The sequence below is a fragment of the Leucoraja erinacea genome, chromosome 2 (genome assembly GCF_028641065.1).
Source record: "Leucoraja erinacea ecotype New England chromosome 2, Leri_hhj_1, whole genome shotgun sequence".
Classification (NCBI taxonomy): domain Eukaryota; kingdom Metazoa; phylum Chordata; class Chondrichthyes; order Rajiformes; family Rajidae; genus Leucoraja; species Leucoraja erinaceus.
This window is the reverse complement of record NC_073378.1, coordinates 116593961-116619002: the sequence shown is the minus strand read 5'-3', so window position 1 is coordinate 116619002 and position 25042 is coordinate 116593961. Positions and strand designations below refer to the sequence as shown.

The following is a 25042-nucleotide window of genomic DNA, read 5'->3' as shown; positions in this document are numbered from 1 at the left end:
CCCGCCCGCCACTTCCTGCTGACCGATGTCACTCTCGTCCAATCGGCACCCTCGATCATCAGCCCTGGCCCCACGGTCTCGCGGAAAGCCATTTATAGATTTATAGAGATTTATTTTTTTTTGTAACTGATTTCAAAATCCACAGAATCTGCGGGACCGCGGAGAAATCTCTTGCCCGTTACAAAAGGCCTGCTACTGATATTTGAGAGGTGTGCAGTACCTAGAAGGGCTACTGGGGTCCTTCGATGGAAGTGAGAGAAGAGATGTAGGGCGTCTGGAAAAGCTGCAGAGGTGCCTGAATGGAAATGAGGGGGGAAGTCCACCCCTGGTCCCTTACTTCCATCTAGGGGCAATAGCAGCCCTTCAAGATAGACAGAGGTTCTCAATGTCTCTTCAAATTTCATCTACAAAATTGTGGCCTACTTTACATTGGGGAGACCAAGCATATACTACACGATGACGACTTGCACCTTGTCCGCCAAGGCCTGCTGGATGTCCTGGGTGCTAATCATTTTAACTCCTATTCCAATATCTCGTCTGTCCTTGGCCTCCTCCATTGCCAAAGTAAGGCCACATGCAAACTGACCATGGCTCTCTGAAACTGGCAACACAAGTAGAATGACTGGTAACGATAGTGCATGGTATGCTTGCCTTCACTGGACAGACTTCAGAACCATCAATGTGGTCGAGTCATAATGTTATCAGCAGCCATTAGGAATAGGTACTAAATACTGGACTGGAAATGGTTTGGAGAGCCAGACGTTGGCTTTTTGTCAGAAAAAAAGAAGAAAATACTTAATAAACTCAACAGCAGCTGCAGCATTAAGCAGAAGTGCGTTAATCATCAACTACAAAAAGTTTAAAAGAACAAGTTCCAGGGGAAGGTGGGGAAAATTAGAGATTCAACGGATTTCTGTGATAAGGTGACAAAGGTTTATTAATTACAACTGATCTAACTGGAGGATATGTAAACAGAAGGAGATGAGCTAAATCAAAGGGGAGAGAAGAAAAAATAATAATGCTGCAACTGAGACACACCGAGCACAAAAGCAGCTGGAAATATGAAATAAGAGAGAATGCCCAAGCTACTCAGGCAGCATCTGTGACATGAAAATCTGAGTCTGAACTACAGACTAAAGACTTTAGATCAGAACAGGGCAATTCAGACAAAAACAGAGGGCATGTCATCTGTGATAGCTGAAATTCAATGTTGTGCTGCAAGGCAATAAAGTAACAAGAAGAAAGAATGAGGAACTGTTCCTTGCGTCTACATTGAACTTTATTAAAACAGTGTACATGGCTAAAGACAATGAGTTTAGTGTTAAAATGAGTTTGAAAACTAAAGTGACAGGTATCTGAGTATCCGTGTGGACCGAACAACAATGTTCTGCAAAGTGATTCCCCTTCTGCTTTTGATTTCTCCAGTTTAGAAACCTGCTCTGACCTGTTGGAATAGACATCTTTAACTGGCTGATCTTGTCAAGTTTCTGGTCACAAGCAATGCTCAGATTGATAGCTAGCTGTCAAGAGGTGTCATTGACTTTTGTCAGGTAAAGAAAATAAATGTTAAAAATAGACTGTGTGTAGAATTTAAACTGGAATCTACTATTTATAAACACACGAACAAAATAAATTGTTGAACATCGAGCATAATTGATGATGGCAATGGTGCAATGACATGGATAGGTGATTCGACTCTCCTTTGGAGATGAAGCATGCCTGGCACATGTCGTTCACTGGTATATAGGGGGGTTTCACGTAAGGTCACTGGCTCATAGGGCTTGACGCACGGAGCCGCCAATCCATCTGGAGGTCATCCGTAACTTCCGGTATATGTTATTAATGCAAGAAACGCGTACTTTCCTACCATTTAAAAAACGCCAAAATGTTGAATTTTTGCGCTGTAAAAAATTGTGGAAGTCGGGGTAAGTGTGAGAGACATGTGCCCAAATTCAGAATTCCAAAAGTGAAGCTAAATGAAGGTAAAGAGAAGTGAGAGCTGAAGGGACAACAGCAGCTAAAGTGCTTGGCGAACATTGGCTGTGCAGATATCGAAATTGAAAATATTGGGAATTATCGCGTTTGCTCACTGCATTTCATCAACGGTAAGGCATTATTTGTGGTTTTTCTTGATTCTTTTGGTATCTAAAAAGCTCAGAAGTGATAAATCTGGCTGTAAATTTTTCTTCAGATGCGTTTTCATTTTATATGTAAAACCCCACTTGAGAACCATGGGATTAAAAAAAATTACAGCCAGATTTATCACTTCTGAAACTTTTTAGATGCCAAAGGAATCAAGAAAAAACACAAATAATGCCTTAGTTGATGAAATGCAGTGAGCAAACGGCCAATGTTCGCCAAGCACTCTGGCTGTTATTGTCCCTTCAGCTCTCGCTTCTATCTACCGTCATTTCTCCTCACTTTTGGAATTCTGAAGTAGGCTAAATGTCTCACACGCTTATCCCGATTTCCATAATTATTTACAGCGCAAAAATTGACAATTTCAGCGGGTTTTAACGGGCCCGCTACGCTGGAAACAATGGTAAATGCTTACCTGCAGTTCATCACGTGTACTCCACTTGGCATAGCATAGCAACAGTACGGGTCATGGGTCGTGACCCGACTGCCGTGAAACCTCCCTATACCCAAAAGCTGACCAGTTCCTCACTTTAAGCTTTTAGAGTGGAGTAAACCATACCATAATGATAAAATAACAGAAGTTCAGCTGTATGCATTTATCCAGCATTATCCATGATTCAAGGCAATCAATCTTACTTTCTTATTCAACATCAATCACGTCCCATTTTGAGAATAGCAAGAAGGAAAATCACAGCGATCAGCTCCACTTCATTTCTTGTCAAAACACACCTGCATAATAATGGCTGACAAACAAAACCTCAGCGAATTAACTCTTCTGGCAAGTTGTCGAATAAGATTTATAAAGCGACCTGAGACTGAGACATGAACACAATGACAGAGATGCACAAACAAACCTTTTCATGTATTTGGAAATAATGTTCCAAACTCACAACAATTCATTTTGCTAGTGTTTAGAAGTATCAGAATCATGAGTAAACCCACCGGTCGAACTGATTACTTTTAAGAATATTTTATTTTCTTGACAAAGAACTAGACAATGGAACTTTTGATTGCATTAAAACAATTTGTATCTGCAGAGATTGGGTTCTATGTTTCAATTTCTTTTCAAGCAAACCCAGACAGATAACGTAGCCTTTCAATAAATGCTTAAAAGTTATCTGAAGTTATGGAACACACATCCAATTATCAAGGTCTACCAAATAAGACGTTCTACATTTAAAATATTACAATGGCAAAGGAACCCTATTACTAGAAAGCAATCAATTAAAATTCAAAGCAATAAAAAAAGCAAACTAATTAAATATCTAACCTACATGCATGAAACTGCGATCATCATCAATGATATGATTATAAACACTCCAATTATGAGAAGCACTATATCTGCATCTACTTTGTCAAGTCCCATTAGAATTGTTCCATAAGATTTCACCTTATTCTTCTGAACTCCAGGTTGGAGGCCAAGTTGTTTCGTAAGTTTGCACGTCCTCAATCACACAATGAATCACACAGCACAGAAACAGCCCCTTGAGGCCATGGCAACCAAGATACCCCACCTAAGCTAATACCATTTACCTGTGTTTGGCCCATATCCCTCTGACCTTTCCTATCCATGTATTTTCTCCAAAGGTCTTTTAATGCTGTTATTTTACTTACCTTAACTTCCTTTGGAAGCTTGTTCCATACACCCATTGTTTGGAAAGGTTGCCCCTCAGGTTCCTGTTAAATCTTTCTCCTCTCATCCTAAATGACTAAGAAATTGCAGAGTTGTGCATGTTTCCCAGTCTGTCATACAGACTAGATTCACCAGCATCGATTCCAACTACACTTCATGCTGTTTTGGTAAAACAGCCAACATAATCAAAAACTTTTCCGACTCTGGTCATTTCTTCTCCCCGCCCCCATCAGGCAGAAGATACAAAAGCTTGAAAGCATGCACCACCAGCTTCTACCCTTTTGTTATCAGGCTTCTGACCATTCCTTCCATAAGGTAGGGTACACACAGATTCTGCTCTACCTCATTGTAGACATTGAATTTTGTTACATGGAACTGTAGTGCTACAATACGGAGAAATATATTCTGCACTCTGCATCTTTCCCTTTCCTCTACCTATTGTACTTGTGTTTGGATTCATTGTATGGTATTATCTGATTTGATAAAAAATAAAGCTTTTCACTGTACCTCGGCGACCATTAAAATAATCAACCCAAGCCTACGTTTTTTTCGGAGCATACAAGGTTGAGAGGGTGACCTTATTTGAGGTGTACAAGATCATAAGATGCACGGATAAAGTGAACGCAGAGTCTTTTCCCCCCAAGGTACAGGATACTAACACTAGGGGGGCTTAGACTTAATGTGAGAGGGGAGGGAATGAAAAGGGGCCTCAAGAGTACCTTGTTGCCGAGTGTAGTCAGTATCTGGAATGAGCTACCAGAGAAAGCTACAGAAGATGATTCAAATATGACTTCTCAAAGACATATTTTCCCAAGTACCAACCATTTCAAATTGACTGTCAATAAAATATTAATGACTATCTATTTCCATCATAGCCAAACCCCTAAGCCCAACAATGATGTGAAATATTAACTCTTCTTGTGGTACTCCTTTTAAAGATGTTTGCTTCAACCTGTTGCATACTCATTCCACGTAGTTCTGAGATTCTTGTTTGGCTTTCCATGCTCCTTCCTGAGTAGCCATTTGACACATATCTGCTCCACCATTCAACAGGACAAGATAAGCCAAAGCGCCTGTTTCCTTGCATGTAGCTCTATGCCTATGAGAAAGCTCAAGATTAAATGAATAGATGGAATGTATTGGAGAATTAGGCTGTTGAGGAAGAGAAAGGCTTCCAATGAAACTTGGAGGGAATAATTCTACTTCTAATAGAATTAGAATAATTCTACTTGAAATAATCCCTTCTCTATATTAAAGGCTTTAAATTTTGGTTCATCCCAGCAAATTACTTCATCCTGCATTGATGAAGCTTTAAATGCTATTGGTGGTGCCTTGATTAATGTCAGAATCATCAAATATCAAAAACACAAATAGGTTGTTCGATTGTGATATTTTATCTTGGTGATTTGGGTTTAAAAATCAAAATCATTGGTGTCAAATGGTCACAAGTAACAACTTAGTGGAGCAGATCCTCCTTTTCCCCACATTCACTGGCTATCTATCCCAGGGTCACCCTGTTTCTTCCAGGTGGCCACATAGATGTGACCAAGTATAAGGAAAGCAGACTATTGCACCAATAGAACTAATTTGACATCAATCAAAAGCATTACCCTGAAGGTCATCGGGTTTTAAACTTGTCAGCTTTATTGACTGTAATCTTTGAAATTCACAAAACATCCAGAAATTAATGGGGAAAAAAAATGGCTTCTCTCATCTAGGCCATGATTCAGTAAGATCATGACTCATCTGACATTGCTGTCGTCCACTCTCCTACCCGATCACCATAAACTTCAACTCCCATGCAGCTCAACAATAATCGTTTTTCAGCCTTCAATGTACCCAATGGCTCAGCCTCCGAATTATCAGCAGTTTATGAGTCACAAAAATAAACACCTAATTTCCATTTAAATTGAGTACCTTTTATTCTGAAACTGCGCACCCTTGAGCCAATTCCACATTTCCTCCCAAGAGGAAACACCCTCTGAACAGATTTCCTATCATGTCCTCGGAACCTTAAATCTTGTATGTTTCAATGCAGTCACCTCTCTTCCTCCAGATGAGATCACATCTCCGTCCCTGGATTCGACCTGAATGGACCAGCTGCAAGAGTATTGGTGGACATCTTTAATCTCTCCCTATTCCAATCTTAGGTTCCTACCTGTTTTAAGACCATTATCATACCAGTGCAAAAGAAAAAAGTAACTTGCCGTATTGACCATCATCCAGTAGCTGACATCCACCAGCATTAACCTCTGCAGCCACTGCAGTGCAATTATGTCCTCCCTATAGTATGACAGCAAGAACTTAATATAATACACCAGCTGTGGCCTAATTAATGATTGAAAAAGACGTGCCACAACAGTCAAGCGCATATATTCTATGCAATGGTTAACTTTGCTAAAATCCAATACATTATCTTCACCACCTTATTTACTTGTGCTGGCACTTTCAGAGTGTATTCGGATATGTACACCCAGGTGATTGTGGTTCTCAATCCTCTTTATCATCAGATAATTATGACAGCAAGAAGAATGGGGGGGGGGGGGGGGAACCTTTGAAGAAGGGTGCCGACCCGATCCGTTGCCTATTTCCTTCACTCCATAGATGCCCCCCCCCCCCCCTGAGTTTCTCCCATTTTGTCTACCCCATTCATCCTGTACTTGATACTGCCAATCATCCGGCCAATCTCCCCCCATAATCCCCCCTACTTCATCTTCATGGACTAAAACAAATAATAACCTCCCCTGGGAATTAAAACTACTCCAACCAACACGCACTAATTCCCATGCCTCAATCCATCCATTCCGCACCGATTGCCTTCTCAACCCCCCTCCCCCCGCCATCTATCCACCCTGCACTGAATCACATAACCCCCCTCTCTGACCCTATTGTGCTGGAAATGTCTTCAGAGCGAACATTGATTATGTTTGATAACGGAATGCAATCAAATGTGTTTTAATTCCCAAGGTTATTATTTGTTTTAGTCCATAAAGATGAATTAAATTGTGAACACGTGAAACATTAAAACCAGTTTTCGATTGTCACTGCTACCGTTGATAGGTTATTACAGAATTCATTTTAACGGAAAATCAATGCTCTTAATATGGAGTATCAGTACTGTAGTTATTTAATGAGCAACATTCACAACTATATGTTGGATTTATCCAGGTTTAACTTCTACAGTCGGTCATATACATCACAAATTTGGTCAGGAGATATTTCAGTTGAAATTTTAACGTTAATTCTGAAGTGGGAATGATGGAAACAGCGTTTATCAATAATTTTTTTTTAAATCTGGTGCATAAACTGGGTATCTTCATTGCTGTTCACAACACGTACATCTAATCTGAATGTCCGGTAATGTGGCGTTTTGACACCTTTAAACATATTACCAAAAGAACATTTGCTGCAGTTATGTCCTTTGGCCATCTCTTGTCAGTTAGTGTAATGTTTAACCTGTCATGGGTATAGTCGGTTTTAACAATTATTATCATAAAATGCCTTCAGAAATTTCCATGCAGCCTGTATATTTTGTTATGGATAAATTATGTGGGAAGCGAGAGTGTTTCTGTACCAATAGCAATAACGACCGATGCTATGGCCATGTCATGGTAATTTTCGGTCTTTCACAGAAAACATGCTTTTATCAATCTGTAGTGTGCATTGTTAAGCATATATGTTACCATGGTCCAGGATATATTGACACAGGTTGATCATACGCTGAATAATCCAACCACATTTTTGTTTGTAAGTGGAAATAACTAATAGAAATTGCATTAATTGCAGTCTGTAAAAAGAGTTGAGATACTGTATTATAATTTTGCTGCATGGCATTGTGGTATATATCATGTCTTGATTGATGTGGTGAATACATTTAGTTTGTGAGTTTATTTGAAGCAGAAATAATATGTGAATGCTTCATTGAGCATAATTCCGACTGGTAACTATGCACTTCGTCCAAGCACATTATAGCAAGCGTCATGCAAACCGTCTTAAATGACCACCTAAACCGTCATTTGGCAACCTAAAAAGCTGCCTAGGTTGCCCGGCTGGCACCAGGGAAAAAAAAGTTAAGTGAGAGCCCTGTACACACACATATATATATATATATCTATATCTATCAATATCTATCTATCTATCTATTAATATATAAAACTCAAATCCGTCCGCCGTCCGTCCGCCTGCAGTACGGATCCCTTCCTGCCTTTCGATTCGTTCCCGCCGTGTGATGTCACAATGCCCAATGCTCGCAGATGTCCAATCGGGATGGATCCATTTACATATGCCTTTGCACCAGCCCCAGCCCCTGGTGACCATGTCATCGTGTGATGTCACAATGCCCAATGCCCAAAGACATTCTTGCCATAGAGGGAGTACAGAGACGGTTCACCAGACTGATTCCTGGGATGGTAGGGCTTTCATATGAGGAAAGACTGGATAAACTCCGCTTGTACTCGCTAGAATTTAGAAGACTGAGGGGTGATCTTATAGAATCTTATGTTTCTATGTTTCCATCTCCTCACCCCTTCCTGCCTTTTGGATCCCATCCTGCCTTTTGATTCGTTGACGGCTGCTCCTTCCTATCAGCTTCCAACACACTTCGAAACAAAGTTGCTAGACAGGAACACTGAACTTTTCACTGCTGCAGCAGGCAGGGGAGGTGCAATTGAGGGAGGCAGGGGAGTGCTGGAAACTTACATTTGGCAACGGCTTCAGTTCCATTGGAGGAGACGGGTGCATGGTGGAATATTGGGTTGGGGGAATCACACCATTGGGGGAGCAGACCCAACGGGTCTGCACTTGGTCTAGTCTACATTTAAAACTCTGTGGCTGCCGCCTGCCGTCCGTCCGGCTGCCTTTCTGCCTTTTGATTTGTTCCATCGTGTGATGTCACAATGCCCAATGCTCGCAGATGTCCAATCGGAATGGATCCATTTTCATATGCCTTTGCACCAGCCCCAGCCCCTGGTGAACGTTCCATCGTGTGATGTCACAATGCCCAATGCCCAAAGACATTCTTGCCACAGAGGGAGTACAGAGAAGGTTTACCAGACTGATTCCTGGGATTTCAGGACTTTCATATGAAGAAAGACTGGATAGACTCATTTGTACTCGCTAGAATTTAGAAGATTGAGATCTTATAGAATCTTATGTTTCTGTTTCCCTCTCCCTCTCCCACCCATCCCTCTCTCCCCCACCTCCCTTCACTCTCTACCCCACCCCCTTCCATCCCCCCCCCCGAGTCCCCTCTTCCACTACTGCCCCTCCCCCCCCCCTCCCCACTCCTCTCCTCTCCCCAATACCTCCTCTCCCTCCCCCCCCCCCCCCCCCCATCTCCCTCCCTCCTCACACCCCCCCCCCCCCCCCCCTCCCCCTCCCTCCCACACCCCCTACCCCCCGGCTCTCCTTTCCCATCCAAATCGGTGCTGTGTCCTCCTCCTCTCCCACCACCTGTGTGTTTGGGGGCCCGTTATGTGAGTGTGATGCCCCCCCCCCCCCCCCCCCCCCCCCCCGCAAACGCCGTTGGGGAGACACACACCCACCGGCTCTGCGCTGGGTGGGGGGGGGGGGGGGGGGGGGGGGGGGGACGACGACACACACACACACCTCTATATTGCTGAAACTCTCATCTTGTTTGTTTCTATGCGTGTCTGTCTGTGTGTGTGCCCCGTGATTCCGGAACGCTAAAACGGCACACGATAGCGCTACAATTACTTACCACCACCTTACTCACAATTGCCCTGTGGTGTGGTGTCGCAAGTTTCGTTCACATTGATGTTATATTTTACCACTTATTCACATTTTTTACATTACAAAACCCAAATTTGATAACAAGATTCTTCCCTCTGCACCGGGAATTGCAGCTATGACGTCACAATGGGAATGTAGCCCTGCTCGCAACAATGTTTTATAGTTCAAAACGAGGGCGAGTGAATAAGGCAAAATGACAGCCCTTGCACAGTTGGGGGCTATCGGTGAGTGGCGGAATATTGCCTTGGAGGAACAGGTTGCGTTGGGGGAAACAGGTGCCTGTGTCTTGTATATCTATCTCTATACATAAAACTGTGATTTGGATGTGTATGTCTTTGTGTGAGGTTCGTGTGCATTTCACATCTCCTCAAAAACACGATGCGCTAACAGTGAATTTTTTATATATTCCAATAGAGGTTCAAGCAGTGATGTCAAACATCGCCTTATGTGAAAATTTAATGCATTTCTTGAGTTATTTATGAAAATGTTCACATATTGCAAATAACATGGAAAATAAACGAGATGATCTCGTTGATGACATCACAATGGCTCTGCTCATCGCGGCCTGCTGCCCTATGTTCCACGCACAGCGAGTGACGTCCACCCCTCCCACCCCCTTCTTCAAAAGATGCAGAAAGAACGAGCAAGTGGGCTCTGTACTGCTGCTCCCGAGCACTCCCGAACATTCCCGAGCGCTGCACACTCGTGCCTCGGCTCGGATTTACCGAGAACTCACGAGTTTTTTCTCGGCTCCTCGGTCGCCTCGCCCTATTACCACCGGCCTCTTTCACCACGTCCCCCCCGGGCCCATTCTTCCCCCCCCCCCTTTCCCCCCCCCCTTTTCCCCCCCTCCTCTCCCCCCCCCCCCCCCCCCCCCCTCTCCCTCCTCAGCCTTTCTCCTCCTCCCCCGGCATCCCTCATCCTCCCCCTCCCTCCCCCGTCCCTCCCTCCCCCCCCCCCCCCCCCCCCCCCCCCCCCCCCCCCACGCTCGTTGAGGGACGGGACCCAATGGGCCCCCCTTTGTCCAGTATACTTATAAAACTGAACTTGGATGTGTATGTATTTGTGTGATTTTCGAGTGCGTTTCACATCTCTCAAAAACACGACACGCTAACGGTGAAATTTTTACATATTACGATAGAGATTTACGCCGTGGTCAAACAGCGCCTTATCTGAAAATTTGAAGCATTATTTCTCAAGTTATTTATGAAAATGTTCAAATATTGCAAACAACTTAGAAAATAAGCGAGCAGATGATGTCACACAATGGGTCTGTGGCGCACTGTTTTCCACACGCAACGTGCCGTGCACTGTTTTCCAGGCACTGCGAGTTACGTCCCCGTCCCCGACTCGGTCATTTGGTCGCCGCCCGTCCGCTCGCCATGGGGGCCCCCCCCCCCTCCCCTCCCCTCCTCTCTCTTCCCCCCCCCCCCCCTTCCCCCCCTCCTCCTCTCCCCCCCCCCCCCCCCCCCCCTCCTCCTCCGCTCCAGGTATCGCATCGCCCGCTCAGCGGTGAATCCAAAATGTATTTTAAAACCAATTCTTTAATGACAACATACAGTAGGATCTAAAAGTGTCACACTGTCACTGTCGGGTAGTCATGGTCCTCTAGTCGTGGGGGTGGGGGATTGGGATTGGGGGGGGGGGCTCACAAGTGAAATAGCTTAGGGCCTCTCTTCATCTAAATCCGGCCCTGATGGAACTACATCTGGAGCACTGAAAAGGTTTTCCATTTTTATTTACAGTGAAGGCAGTGAAGAAGGACGATTAAGAAGATTTGGCCTCTAATCAATGGAAATTAAAAGAACGAGAAGTGATGGTTTTATTGAAAAGTGTATGATTTGAGGGAGATTGATAGACCCTGAGAAAATGTTTTCTCCAGGGATCACCCTCTTAAGATAAAGGAGCGGAATAACTTCTCCCCTCAGCAAGTCTTTCGAGTTCTAAGCTCCTCAATAAGATTATGCCGAAACTATTTTTGGCCTGTAAGAGCTGTGAAGCAATGTCATCGAGCATATTCAAGATAGTGACCCACTAATTCGTCAACTACAAAAGAATCGTGGTCTGGGGAGAGAATGGTAATATGGCGTCAAAACCAAAACTAGATCAATAATATTATTGAAGGGCAAAGGCTCAACAAGCCATTTGGCCTACTCCTACTCATCTTTTCTGTGTATTTATGAAACAACAGCTTATCTGTCACAAGGAAAATATTAGACACCATAATGAAGGACATTATTAAAGCAGACCAAATTGGAGGTAATCATGCAAAATCAATATAGCTTTTGCAAAAGAGAAAACATGTTTGACCAATTAATTAATTAAGTAGTTACCAGAGTTAAAAACAACCAACCCAGAATTTGCATTTTGAACCAACATTTACAGATTTCCATATAGAGTCATTAATGATTTCTGTAATTCGCCGAGAATGTCAAGAAAAAATAAGCAAGGAAAATAATAACTTTATTGCAGGATTGATTAGTCACAGATGAATAAAACGAAACCAAGAAAGATTTGGTGCTGAAATGGAGCAAAGAATTTTGCAAGCATGGGGCTATGAGGAAAATTAAGGTAAAGGCAATCCTTATATTCTCAACATGAAAGATGTAAAAAGACACTGCATTTCAAGATTATATTAATAGTTTCACCCTTAGGTTTCACTCTGCCATAAGTCACCCAAACAAAAAGTTCCTCAGCAGCTTTGGTTTCATTTTTTTTTTTTTTAAACTGAGTAAGATGCAACTGCTACCAAGAACTGTTTAATAATATTTTAATCTGATTAGGCATGTGGGTTATGTACTTGTCAATGTGAAGGATTTGAACAAAATTACTTTTAGACCTTTTTCACCCAGAGAGTTGTGAATCTGTGATTTTCACAGCGAGTTATGAATCTGTGGAATTCTCTGCCACAGAAGGCAGCGGAGGTCAATTCACAGGTATTCAAGAGAGAGTTGGATATAGCTCTTCGGGCTAACGGAATCAAGGGATTTGGGGAGAAAGCAGGAATGGGGTACTGATTCTGGATGATCAGCCATGATCGTATTGAATGGCGGTGCTGGCTTGAAGGGCCGTATGGCCTACTCCAGCACCTATTTTCTCTGTTTCTATGTAACATTTCATCATGCAAAAATTTTAAGGTGCAGGTCCACCACTGATCTTCCGGTAACTGATTGTCTGCCTCCTCTTCTAATCCAGACAAAATTACAAAAGCGCAATTGAAATCACTTGAAACCAGGTGAGGCGGCGAAACACAACCTATTTGGGACTTCCGCAACCGATCGGCGGGTCGAATTTGCGGGTCGGATCTGCTCCCACAGCCAACCTTCAAGGACGACTTGGCAGGCCAGTATCTCAGCACCCTGGCAGCCTAAGCTGACCATTCTAATCCACTGAGGACCACTCTTGGCCCGTAAAAGGGATAATCCGGCAAGGCTCTGGAACCTGTGTCTACATTGTTGAAATCATTTGAATTTCTTCTAACAAAAAATACAAGACAAAACAGTTGGTTCAGAGTACAGAAGGCAGTTCTGTACCAAAATCTACACACATCAATTGAAGAGAAGTTCATTGCAAAACAGCACTGCTGTACATATGCATGATTATAGACCAATTGGTTTGGTTAAAAAAAAATTGTGAAAGTATAATTTTGAAACTCCACAGAAAACATTGCACAAGAGAATTTACTGTACCTATCATTTGCTTCTTCATCGCTCTGTAAAAGGTTATCATCAAGTTCTTCGTCAGATTGGTCTGACAGATTCTAATATGCAAACAAAAAAAACAAATCCATCTCAATTACCGTTTCAGAATTACCTCCTAATTTCCTTCTCTAACAAGCTTTCAGCAGGTGTTTTAAACTATCAGATTGCAGCAATTTTCAACTTTGTTTCTCGTCAAGTTTTTATCTTCTAAATTAACAGTGAAAAGCTGATACAACAAAGACCAAATTGAAATCTGAAAATTGACATTCCTTAAACACTTCAATTACGTCTTTCTTGTACACATCAGCATTATGCTTTTCTGTATTCTCAAATAATGATATTGCATACATGGCTTTTAATTTAACCACAACGTACCTGTATCATTCCATGTTTTGCAACAAACACATTAATATCTACAAAAACATAGCTGGGAGTTCCATGCTCAAAATGCATCTCTTGCATCCTGTGCAAGTATTTTTCAGTTTGATCGTGAAATAAACCATTATTAAGGTATCCTAAAATATTTTGGCATCAATGTCTTCATACGACTGCTAAATGTAAGATCCTTTTTAAAATTTGTATAATTCAAGTGCAATTTTTCCCTACTTGATTTGACAGATCATAACCTGATGTTGACTCTGCTGCATTGGTGAACTGGACCCATTTTTATCACTTCAATTAATGTCACATTTAATTTGTAGGAAAAATATGTATTTTTGCTGCACTGCTCATTTTTATGTAAAAATATGATCAGGTTTAGGACCACGATTTAGTAATTGCACACTCTCAAAACCATATGGACATGTGTTAGGAGCAGAATTAGGCCCATCAAGTCCACTATGCCATTCAATCATAGCTGAAATATCTCTTCCTCCTAACCCCATTCTCCTGCCTTCTCCCCATAATCCGCACAAAATCATGCATCTCTCGGGTTTGAGCAGGGATGTTCCTGACAAAATCAGCATTAAATGGCAATTTCCAATTTCTCTGGAAGTGGCTGTGCAAGATACCCACCTACAGAATGGCTAAAACACAAAAGACCATTTCAGAAGACAATCAAGCCCGTATCTGCTCATAAGAGTAATTCCACTCATTATATTGCTATTACCACCCTGCAACCCTGCAAAACTGGTCCTTTCCGTTGGACTCCAATTGGAGCCTCGACTTCCTCATCCACAGACCACAGTCTGATCAATTGGTGGAAACACTTCATCCTCAGTAACAATTAGTACGGGAGCACCTCAAGGCTGCATTTATCTGCTTTATTCACTCTATATCCATGACTGCGTAGCCGGACATAGTGTCCATCATCAAGTTTGCCGACGACACCACTGCTGTTGGATGATTCACAGATGGGAATGAGTCAGAGTACAGAAGTGAGATCGACCGACTGACCAAATGGTGCTAGCACAATAACCTGACTCTCAACATCAGTAAGACCAAGGAACTGATTGTAGACTTTGGTAGGGTGAGGATGAAGACCCACAATCCTGTTCACATCAATGGGACGATGGTGGAGAGGGCCAAAAACGTCAAATGCCTGGGCGTGCATATTTCCAAAGATCTTTCCTGAACCCAGCACACCGATTATAAAGAACGCACATCAGTGACTCTACTTCCTGAGAAGATTACGGAGATTCGGCATGTCGAAGAAGATTCTCCTAAACTTCTACAGGTGCACGGTAGAGAGCATTCGGATTGGTTGCATCGTGGCCTGGTTCGTCAACTTGAACGTCCAGGAGCGGAAAAGGCTACAAAAAGTTGTGATCACTGCCCAGTCCATCACCGGCTTTGACCTCCCCACCGTCAAAGAGATCTACCGTAGTCGCTGCCTCAAAAAGGCAGCCAAAATTAGCAAAGACCCACACCATCCTGGCCACACACTCATTTCACCATTTCCATCTGCAAGAAGGTACAGGAGCCTGAAAACTAACATCCGGGTTCTAGAACAGCTTCTTCCCTACAGCCATCAGGCTATTAAACACAACAACAAATAACTCTGAGCTCTGAACTGCAAAAGACTATATTATTATTGCAGTATATTTGTCATTTGTTATTTATTGAACTTTTTTTTTCTCTTCCCTGTTATATACTGTTTACATATTCACATATTCTGTTGTGCTGCTGCAAGTAAGAATCTCATTGTGCCATCCGGGACATATGACAATAAACACTCTTGAATCTTGAGATTCTTATCCAGCTCCCTTGTGAACACTGCAATGAGATCTCCCCTCAAAGTCATTGGCAATGTATACAAACTCCAGGCATTCCCAAAGTTAAAAAAGCTTTATCTCTTGTTACTTCTGTTCACTCTTCACTTGATCGTCCCAGTTCTCAAACATTTTATCAAAGGTAACAGTGTTTCTCTAATTGTTCTTTCTTGACTTCCATGACCCTAAATATCTGTGTCTTTGCAATGTTCTCTGTAACATTCTTCAAGTAGCTCAAAAATTTCAAGCCAATGATAGGGCAGCACATTTGGTGGAATCACTGCCTCAGTGTCAGATACCCAGATTCAATCCTGACCTTGCCTGCTCTTTATATGGAGTTTGTACACCTCCCCTGTGACCATGGGGGTTCCATCTCGGTGCCCTGGTGAATTACCCCTTGTTTGTAATTGACTGGTAGAATCTGGGAATAGCTGATGGGATCATGGGGAAATATATTATGTCATTAATCTACGGTTGGTATAAATGGACGATTGATGGTTAGCGTGGACTAGGTGGATCGAAGGAACTGTTTCCTTGCTATGTCCACCTATAACTCCCTTATAAGAATAAAAGACTGGTAATCTTCTCCGACAATGACGGTGCAGAGCAAAACCATGGTGTGTCTGTGTTAGTGGAGGTAAACATTTAAGGTAGTGGTCATAGTGCAAATCATTTTCTTTTTGAATGGAACCAAGCTCAAATGTTGCAGAGGCTGCATTTAGAAAAACATAGAAACATAGAAATTAGGTGCAGGAGTAGGCCATTCGGCCCTTCGAGCCTGCACCGCCATTCAATATGATCATGGCTGATCATCCAACTCAGTATCCCGTACCTGCCTTCTCTCCATACCCCCTGATCCCCTTAGCCACAAGGGCCACATCTAACTCCCTCTTAAATATAGCCAATGAACTGGCCTCAACTACCCTCTGTGGCAGAGAGTTCCAGAGATTCACCACTCTCTGCGTGGGAAAAAAGTTCTTCTCATCTCGGTTTTAAAGGATTTCCCCTTTATCCTTAAGCTGTGACCCCTTGTCCTGGACTTCCCTAACATCGGGAACAATCTTCCTGCATCTAGCCTGTCCAACCCCTTAAGAATTTTGTAAGTTTCTATAAGATCCCCTCTCAATCTTCTAAATTCTAGAGTGTATAAACCAAGTCTATCCAGTCTTTCTTCATAAGACAGTCCTGACGTCCCAGGAATCAGTCTGGTGAACCGTCTCTGCACTCCCAGGTGTGGTCTCACCAAGACCCTGTACAACTGCAGTAGAACCTCTCTGCTCCTATACTCAAATCCTTTTGCAATGAAAGCTAACATGCTGGAATTTAGAGAATTCCACCTCATTCCCAACTTCAATCTGTAAGATTGTGGAATGGCTTTCAGAGTCAAAGTATAGAATATTTGCCACAGTAAACCTAACCTGTCCTGCTCATATTAACTGCAGAAGGTATAAGGCTAATCCAATTATGTTTTAGGAACATCTATCAGGATGGTAGTTAAATTGGTTTTGAGAACATTTACAATTGACAGTGCCGTTTCCGGCGCACAGAAATATATACAAGAGAAATAAAAACACTGAAATATGTGGATGTTCCAAAGAATGAATCCAGTAACTTTTGCCTTACCTTTTTGCTCAACCCCCAGTCATCACTAAGCAAATCGTCTTCAAGATCACTGTAAGACATTGTAATTGTACACAATTTTATTTACTAACTATTGCAGCAAAAAAGGTACATAATTAGAATTATCATTGGATTCATAGTTAGAAATCGTTTAATACAACAATTAGATTAATCATTGTATTCAGTTGGAAATGGTTTAACAATTCGTGAACATAGCAGAATTTTAAGTAGTTAACACAGATACAACTAACATTAGAAATATGAAGATAGACAAAAAGCTGAATGAACTCAACGGGTCAGACAGCCTCTCTGGAAAAAAAGAAATGGGTGATTTTGGTCGATACCCTTCTTCAGACCGAGTCAGGAGTAAAAGAAAATCTGAAACTCCATTATCTACACATTCAAATACGTCTTCATGCAGGTTTACTTGATAAGCAATGTATAATGCAAGGAAAATGACAGCGCAAATAGTACATCTGCAATGAATAGGGGTTTTTTTTTTAGAAATGCATGATGTGAACAGACAAAGTTAATGCATGGAGAAGTGCATCCAATTCTGTACAGTTTTCCATTTTTGATCCAATCAACAACTTGCATTTATGTAACAACTTTACATAAACATTCCACAGTACTTCACAGGTATAATCCAGACAAAAACTGATAATGTGAAGGAAACAACATTAGGACGTATGTACATAATTAAACAGGACCACTGAGCCATAAGTCCGTTTGAAGGATATGGGAATCTCAGAGCCCGAGTTAGAGGAATGTTAGATTATAGAGTGCTGCCGATCCAAAAGTTAATATTGTACCAGGCCACAAAATGAAAGCTTATCTGAGCTTGAAAATTTTGAACAAAGTGGGAAGGAATGAATGTTGAGGGTCACGGATGGGGTGCCTATTGAGTAAACTGTATATCCTCAATGAGGCAAAACTCGTGTTGTTGCGGGAGATTTCTCTGTTAAAGTGAAGAATGTCCAATCGTGGAAATCATGGACTGGGCCGACCTTGAGGTGTCATAGGGAAGACAAAAATGCTGGAGAAACTCAGCGGGTGAGGCAGCATCGTTGGAGCGAAGCATCTATCCTTCGCTCCATATCCACCCGCTGAGTTTCTCCAGCATTTTTGTCTACCTTCGATTTTCCAGCATCTGCAGTTCCTTCTTAAACAACTTGAGGTGTCAGAAGATGAGTTACGGGATGCCCAGTCCCAAGACAGTTCTTGTATTAACAGTATTTATCTGGTTAATTCAAATGAGTTTCCAGTCAATCATCATCATCAAGATATTGTTGGTGGTTGACTTGGCAATGTGGTGATATTGAATGCCAAGGAAATGTAGTTAAACATGCTCTTATTCAAGACAGGCATTGGCATGTACGTATGATGCAAACATTATGTTCACTTGTAAACACATTATGTTCACTTGTAAAACTTTTTAAATCTTTCCCTGCACGGGAGATCCGACCTTTTCTGTCGGGTCTCCGTTGTCGTTGGGGCTGCAACGAGGATTGGCCTCCAACGGGAGAAGACCGGGGACTCTGGTGCCGACGACTCACCTCACCGTCGCGGAGCTGGCCGAGTCCAGAGCGGGTGGAGCGGTGGTGGAGCGCTGCTGCGGCCCGACCTCCGGAGATTCGGAGGCTGCAACTGCGGGTCTGGCGGACGGCGGCCCCGGGAGCCCGCGGGTCCCTGGAGGGAGACCGCTTTTCAGGGCTCCTGCAACGGCGACTTCTCCCGCCCGAGTTGCGGGGTCGAAGAGCTCCTGGAGCGGGGCCTGACATCACCGCCCCGCGCGGCTTGGAGTGGCCGCGGGACTCTGCGAGCGCACGCCGGGGGCTCTAACACCAAGACCCGGTGTGTGACCTTGCATTACCCGTCGTGGCTTTAATGGCCGCGGGACAATCGCCATCGCCAGCCGGGGGCTTTGACTTTGACTCTGACATCGTGGGGGGGAGAGTGCAGTGGAGAGATAAGTGTTTTTGGCCTTCCATCACAGCGATGTGATGGATGTTTATGTAAATTATGTTGTGTCTTGGGTCTATTTGTTTGTAATGTATGGCTGCAGAAACGGCATTTCGTTTGGACCTCAAGGGGTCCAAATGACAATTAAATTGAATCTTGAATCTTGAATCTTGAACATGCCCGAATACAAGCCAGATCTTCGTGTAAGCATCCATGGGCTGTTTCATTTGCTGAAAAGCTGAGAATAAAACTGAATGTTATGCAGTCATCAGAAAACATGCACATTCCCAATCTCGTGAAGAAAGACCATTGATGAAATGGAAGATGGTTTGGGTTTAGATGCAGTTGTGAAGAAGTTCCGCAGCAATATTCTATGCTGGGGATAGTTGACCTCCTACAACCATAATCATTTACCTATGTGCAAGGCACTAGAAAATTTTCTCCTATTTGCCTATAAAGCCTATTTGCCTATTCTCCAATAAAGGACCCAGACTTCAATTTCACTCTGGGTCCTTTACAAAGGCTGTGTGAGAAGGAACTGCGGATGCTGGTTTAAACCGAAGATACACACAAAAGGCTGGAGTAACTCAGCGGGACACGCAGCATCTCTGGAGAGAAGGAATGGGTAACGTTTCAATCTGAAGAAGGGTCTCGACCCGAAACGTCACCCATTCCTTCTCTCCAGAGATGCTGTCGGTCCCGCTGAGTTACTCCAGCTTTTTGTATCCATCTTTACAAAGACTGCTTTGATGTCAAGGGAAGTCATTCTCACATCTCTGGGAGTCAACTATTTGGTTCATAACTGAGTTGTGACCACAATCAAGTATCGAGCAATCCCCGCAAAATCCATATGGCGATTTAATGAACAGGTTATTGGTGAGGAAATGCACTATCAAGAAGCTTCCAACCAGCGCAGGGGATCCACTTGTGATCCATTTATTCTGCTGACTTTGCATGGTATTTCTGTGTGTCTGTTGCATGGTTTCGAAGTTCTCAATACCACTCCAAATACTCCTTTTCCACTTTGAGTAGTCAGTGTTAGAGATTCCAGGAGTAAGTCATTTGGCTGCAAAGAGACATTCTTGCATCCATTTCCTCCATCTGCTTGTTTAACTCTTCCCATGAGAGTTTGGAATTCTGGAGTCAGTAATGAAAACATGATCTGCCAACGGAACCAACTAAGAACAACATAGTGTTTAAGAAGGAACTGCAGATGCTGGAGAATTGAAGGTTACACAAAAAAGCTGGAGAAACTCAGCGGGTGCAGCAGCATCTATGGAGCGAAGGAAATAGGCAACATTTCGGGCCAAAACCCTTCTTCAGACTTCAAGAAGGGTTTCGGCCCGAAACGTTGCCTATTTCCTTCGCTCCATAGATGCTGCTGCACCCACTGAGTTTCTCCAGCTTTTTTGTGTAACCTAAGAACAACATAGGCCTGATTGACTTTTCTTGCAAGTGAGGATTTTAGAGGTGATGCTCATACAAGGTCATAAGTGATAAAAGTAGAATTAGGCCATTTGGCCCATCATGTCTAATCTGCCATTCAATCATGGCTGATCTATCTCTCCCTCCTAACCCCATTCCTCCCCATAACCGGATGCCTGTACTAATCAATAATCTATGTACCTCAGCCTTAAAAATATCCATTAACTCGGCCTCCACAGCCTTCTGTGGCAAAGAATTACACAGATTCACCACCCTCTGACTAAAGAATTTTATCCTCATCCCCTTCCGAAAAGAATGTGCTTTAATTCTGAGGCTATGACCTCTAGTCCTGGACTCACTCTCCCACTAGTGGAAACATCCTCTCCACGTCCATTTTATCCAAGCCTTTCACTATTCTATACGTTTCAATGAGGTCCCCCCACATTCTTCTAAACTCCAGCGAGGAGAGGCTCAGCTGTTTCTTAATAGAGCAGAGTGAATCAAATTGAAAGATTGCCTTCTGTGTGGCAGGATCTCAAGATGAAATTGAGATGTATCATTTTTCAGACTTCTGGCTGAACAAGGTTGTGCCTTGTCCTTCGCACTCACGTCCTGGACTCTACTATCATTCAGGATATGGATGATTTTGAAGCCCTTCTCTTCTATAATCTGCTATAATCTATAATTGTCCACCAGCATATACAATAACATGTAATGATACGGCAGAATTCTAATCCGACTCCAGGTCAATCTGAATTCCTCGTGAACCACCACTGATCACCTAACATTAAAGTAATAGAAAAGCATGAGTTACCAAGGACCATTAGGTTACAGAGTATGGTACACTTGCCTGTCCCACTGAGTTACTCCAGTATTGTGTCTACTATACATTTTTGTTGTTGCCTCAATAATACCTCATGGATGGCCACTGCTAGTGTTAGATTTCCAATGTAATATTTGCATCCAGTATGCTCTCTCTGTATGCCATATTGATATCATCATGAAATTCAAGCGCCCGTGCATCCAATCTTTAGCAGGAAAAGTCTGCAAGTCTGCAATTCCATTTATTTATTTATTTATTTGATTCTTAATTTCGAACAGAATAAAAGAATAAAAAGCAAGTGTGAAACAGCATACAAAAAACAAAACAAGAATATTTATAAAGTGTCATAAACAAAATCTATAAATAAATGAAATTGTATGTGTCCGAAAAGGAGCAGGAAGAAGCCAAAGCTTATTAATTCCCACCCCTTATTCAACTGCTTATAATTATCTTATACAAATTTAGCAGCTATATGTACACCATATGTACACCAAATTATTTACATTTATACACTAATCAAATATTTACAAAGCCATACAAAAAAAGAGAGAAAAAAAGAAGAAAAAACCCTCATATACTATACAGTATCTCTTAGTCATATATACAACCCATCACCCTATAATCACCCTTCCCGATGGTCCAGCTTCACGGCAAGAGGGCCTGAAGACACCGGGCTGGCTGAGGAGGCCAGATATAGGCCCCGACCTCGGGTGGACTATGAGGGGGAGAACTGGATATTTTTGGTGCCTTCCCTCACAGTGAAATTTCTATAGTGTAGATTTCTTTTTCTCAACTCAATTAATTTAATCAATCTCTGTAAAGCACTTTGGTTCAAATACTGGTTTTGTTGAAAAGTGCTATATAAATAAATATTATTATTATAATTATTTATTATTCCCAATACAATCAGTATAACAGATATCCAACTCACAATCACCTATCCTCATCCCAATATCCTTTAAAAAAAGTGTTTTTGTACATCTTTTTTAACTGAATAATGTGCTAAGTTGTATCTCCTATTCCAGACCATTCCACAAATTCACCCCACAGATTGCCATGCACATACTTTTAAGAGTTGTTCTGACATTTAGTTTTTTTTAATTATGTTCCCCTCTCAAATTATACCCATCCTGTCTTTCCATAAACAATATTACAATCTTTATTTCATAAGGTAGCTTGATAAGACCAAGGAAAATGCAACAGTTTTGAATTGAATCAGCAATCAAAAAAGTACTCAAAGTCAACTGAAGTTCAGTTTGCCACTGGTCACATGAAGTTTTAATTGTATATACCATAGGTCTTTAACCTGGCTCATCTGTTTACTTGGCTGCAATTTTCCTTTTACCGATGAAAATGTTTAGTTTAGGTTTAGTGCAAGGAATGTCTAATGGTTTAGTGCAAGAAATGTCTAATGAAAGGTCATCACCCCACAACCTAGCTCTATTTTTCTCTCCACATATATTGCCTGACACCAGTACCTCCTGCATTTCCTCTTTTCACTGCATTGAAAAGTATTACATTCTAGTGACCATAATTCAAAAACCAATCGGTTAAAAAATATATTAAATTTTCAGTTTAACAATAATGATAAACGCAAACATGGAGGCTTCAACATAAAAAAAGTGTTTGGGGAATTTTACAGATGCATGAACATTGAAGAGTAAAGATTACGGCAGGGGTGGGGAACCTGCGGTCTTCTAGGCCATTAAATGCGGCCTTTTAAATAAATCCAAATTTTGTAGAACAAATCCTTTTATTTCTATTAATATGTTTGTTCATCATTTATTATTTTTATTTTAATCTTAAAATGAACCTATTTAAAACACCAGAGAGTAAAAGAAGATTCAACGAAATAATCCTCCCCGACTGACGGCCACAATTAAAACATTAGTAACTCATGAGGGCTATTTTAACAAAATAATGTACATTTTGAAGTATATCTAAATGAAGTTTCTTGGATGCAGCCTAATTAGACTGCAGGTAACTTAATGCGGCATTCCGACCTGAAAAGGTTCCCCACCCCTGGATTATGGGAACATTATAATTATCCTTCCTATCATACAAGTTTTGGAAAATCATAGTTGGAGCCACAATATCAAAAGAATTTCATGATTTTTAAACTATCCAAATGATCCAATATTTTCTTCTTAAACATGAATGTAAAATGAAAGGAAGCAAAAACGTTGGGCTTTTATATTTGAAATCCTTAACAACTCTCGCCATGGAGAATATATTAGATAAAAATGCTTGAGAAACTCAACCTGATGGGGCAGCGTCTATGGAACAAAGGAATAGGTGACGTTTCGCAAGAGGACAGGGTTCAGACAGAAGGGTCTCGACCCGAAACGTCACCTATATCAACTGCCTCACCCACTGAGTTTCTCCAGCATTTTTACCTTCGATTTTTCCTGCATCTGCAGTTCTTTCTTAAACATGGAGAACATAGGATCAATCCAGAACAACGGAGGTAATTTGTGCCTGTAGCCAGAGGAGATGGAAAAGGAACCAAAGGAGTACTTTGTGTTGGTATTCACAAAGGAGAAGGACATGGAGCAGTGAGACATCAGAAAGAAATATGTAGGATGGAACTACAGGTGCTGGTTCACACTGTAGACGCAAAATGCTGGAGCAACTCAGCGGGAACTGGCAGCATCTCTGGATAGAAGAAATTAGTGATGTTTCAGGTCAAGAGACAGGGGAGAGGGAGACAGAGATATGGAAGGGCATGTATGTCGGAAGGGAGAAATATGCTGATATATTCTACGGCATATCATGTTCATATGAAATAGGAGCAGAATTAGGCCATTTTGCCCATCGAGTGTACTATGCTTTTCAATTATGGCTGATCTATCTTTCCCTCAACCCTGTCCTCTTGCCTTCTCCCATAACCTTCTATGCCCCGACTAATCAAAAAGCTATGAATCTCCACTTTAAAAGTACCAAAGACATGACCATCACAGCCTTCTATGGCAACAAATTACAGGGATTCACCACCATCTAGTTAAAGAGATACCTCCTCATCTCTTTTCTGGTGGTCAGAAATGGTGCGGAGGAGCTTCAAGATCAGGCCCTGGTGCCATACTGTATCGTAGGTGGCGGTGAGGTCCACCAGTGTGACGCCCGCCTTGCAACCCTTTTCGAAACTGTCCTCGATGCCATTGGTCAGCTTGACTATTTGGTGGGTGGTGCAACATCCACGACAAAATCCCGCTTGTTCAGCGGGTGGTTGGGGGTCTACGATTGGATAGAGCCGGACCAGGAGAAGCCTGTACGGGACACAGAGGAGTGAGACGGGCCTATAGTTCCTTTGGTCGTCCGTAGGCTTGTTTGGTTTTGGTAGCGCAATGACGGTGGCTTTCCGCCAGATCTTCAGAATGGACTGACCAATGAGCCAAGAGGAGTAGAACTCACTGAGCGAGACCAGGCATTTAGGACTACAGTGTTTCAGGAATTCTGGGGGGATGTAGATATGCCATTTATTGTCACTATACATGTACAGTGAAACTGAAAGCTGCTCGTACTCAGTGCATACATACAATTTAGCACAAAAAACAAGAAACAGAAAAAACAAAAAACAGAAGGGAGATGGGGGGGGGGTGGAATAGGTGCACAAATTCTGCGGCGCTACATACATATATACATATATACAGATGGAAGTCCGTGTTGGGCGGTGTAGTCAGTGCATGTGTGAATTTGAATTTATAGTAGATATAATTCTCGGAAAGCAACTATTCCTGAGTCTGTTTGTCCTGGATTTGATGCACCTATAGCGCCTTCC

At 42.2% G+C, this 25042-nt stretch overlaps 1 protein-coding gene across 2 annotated transcripts in view; it reads right to left on the bottom strand.

Annotated features, from left to right (window-relative positions):
- The window catches only part of rbm33a (RNA binding motif protein 33a), a 150616-nt gene that overhangs the window by 108534 nt on the left and 17040 nt on the right, over nt 1-25042 (bottom strand). For both annotated transcript variants that reach the window (XM_055664312.1, XM_055664313.1), the window contains exons 3-4: nt 17058-17106; nt 13213-13283 (exon numbers count right to left, since the gene is read on the bottom strand). In XM_055664312.1, the coding sequence (XP_055520287.1) occupies nt 13213-13283; nt 17058-17106 (120 nt within the window). The remainder of the gene's footprint in view (nt 1-13212; nt 13284-17057; nt 17107-25042) is intronic.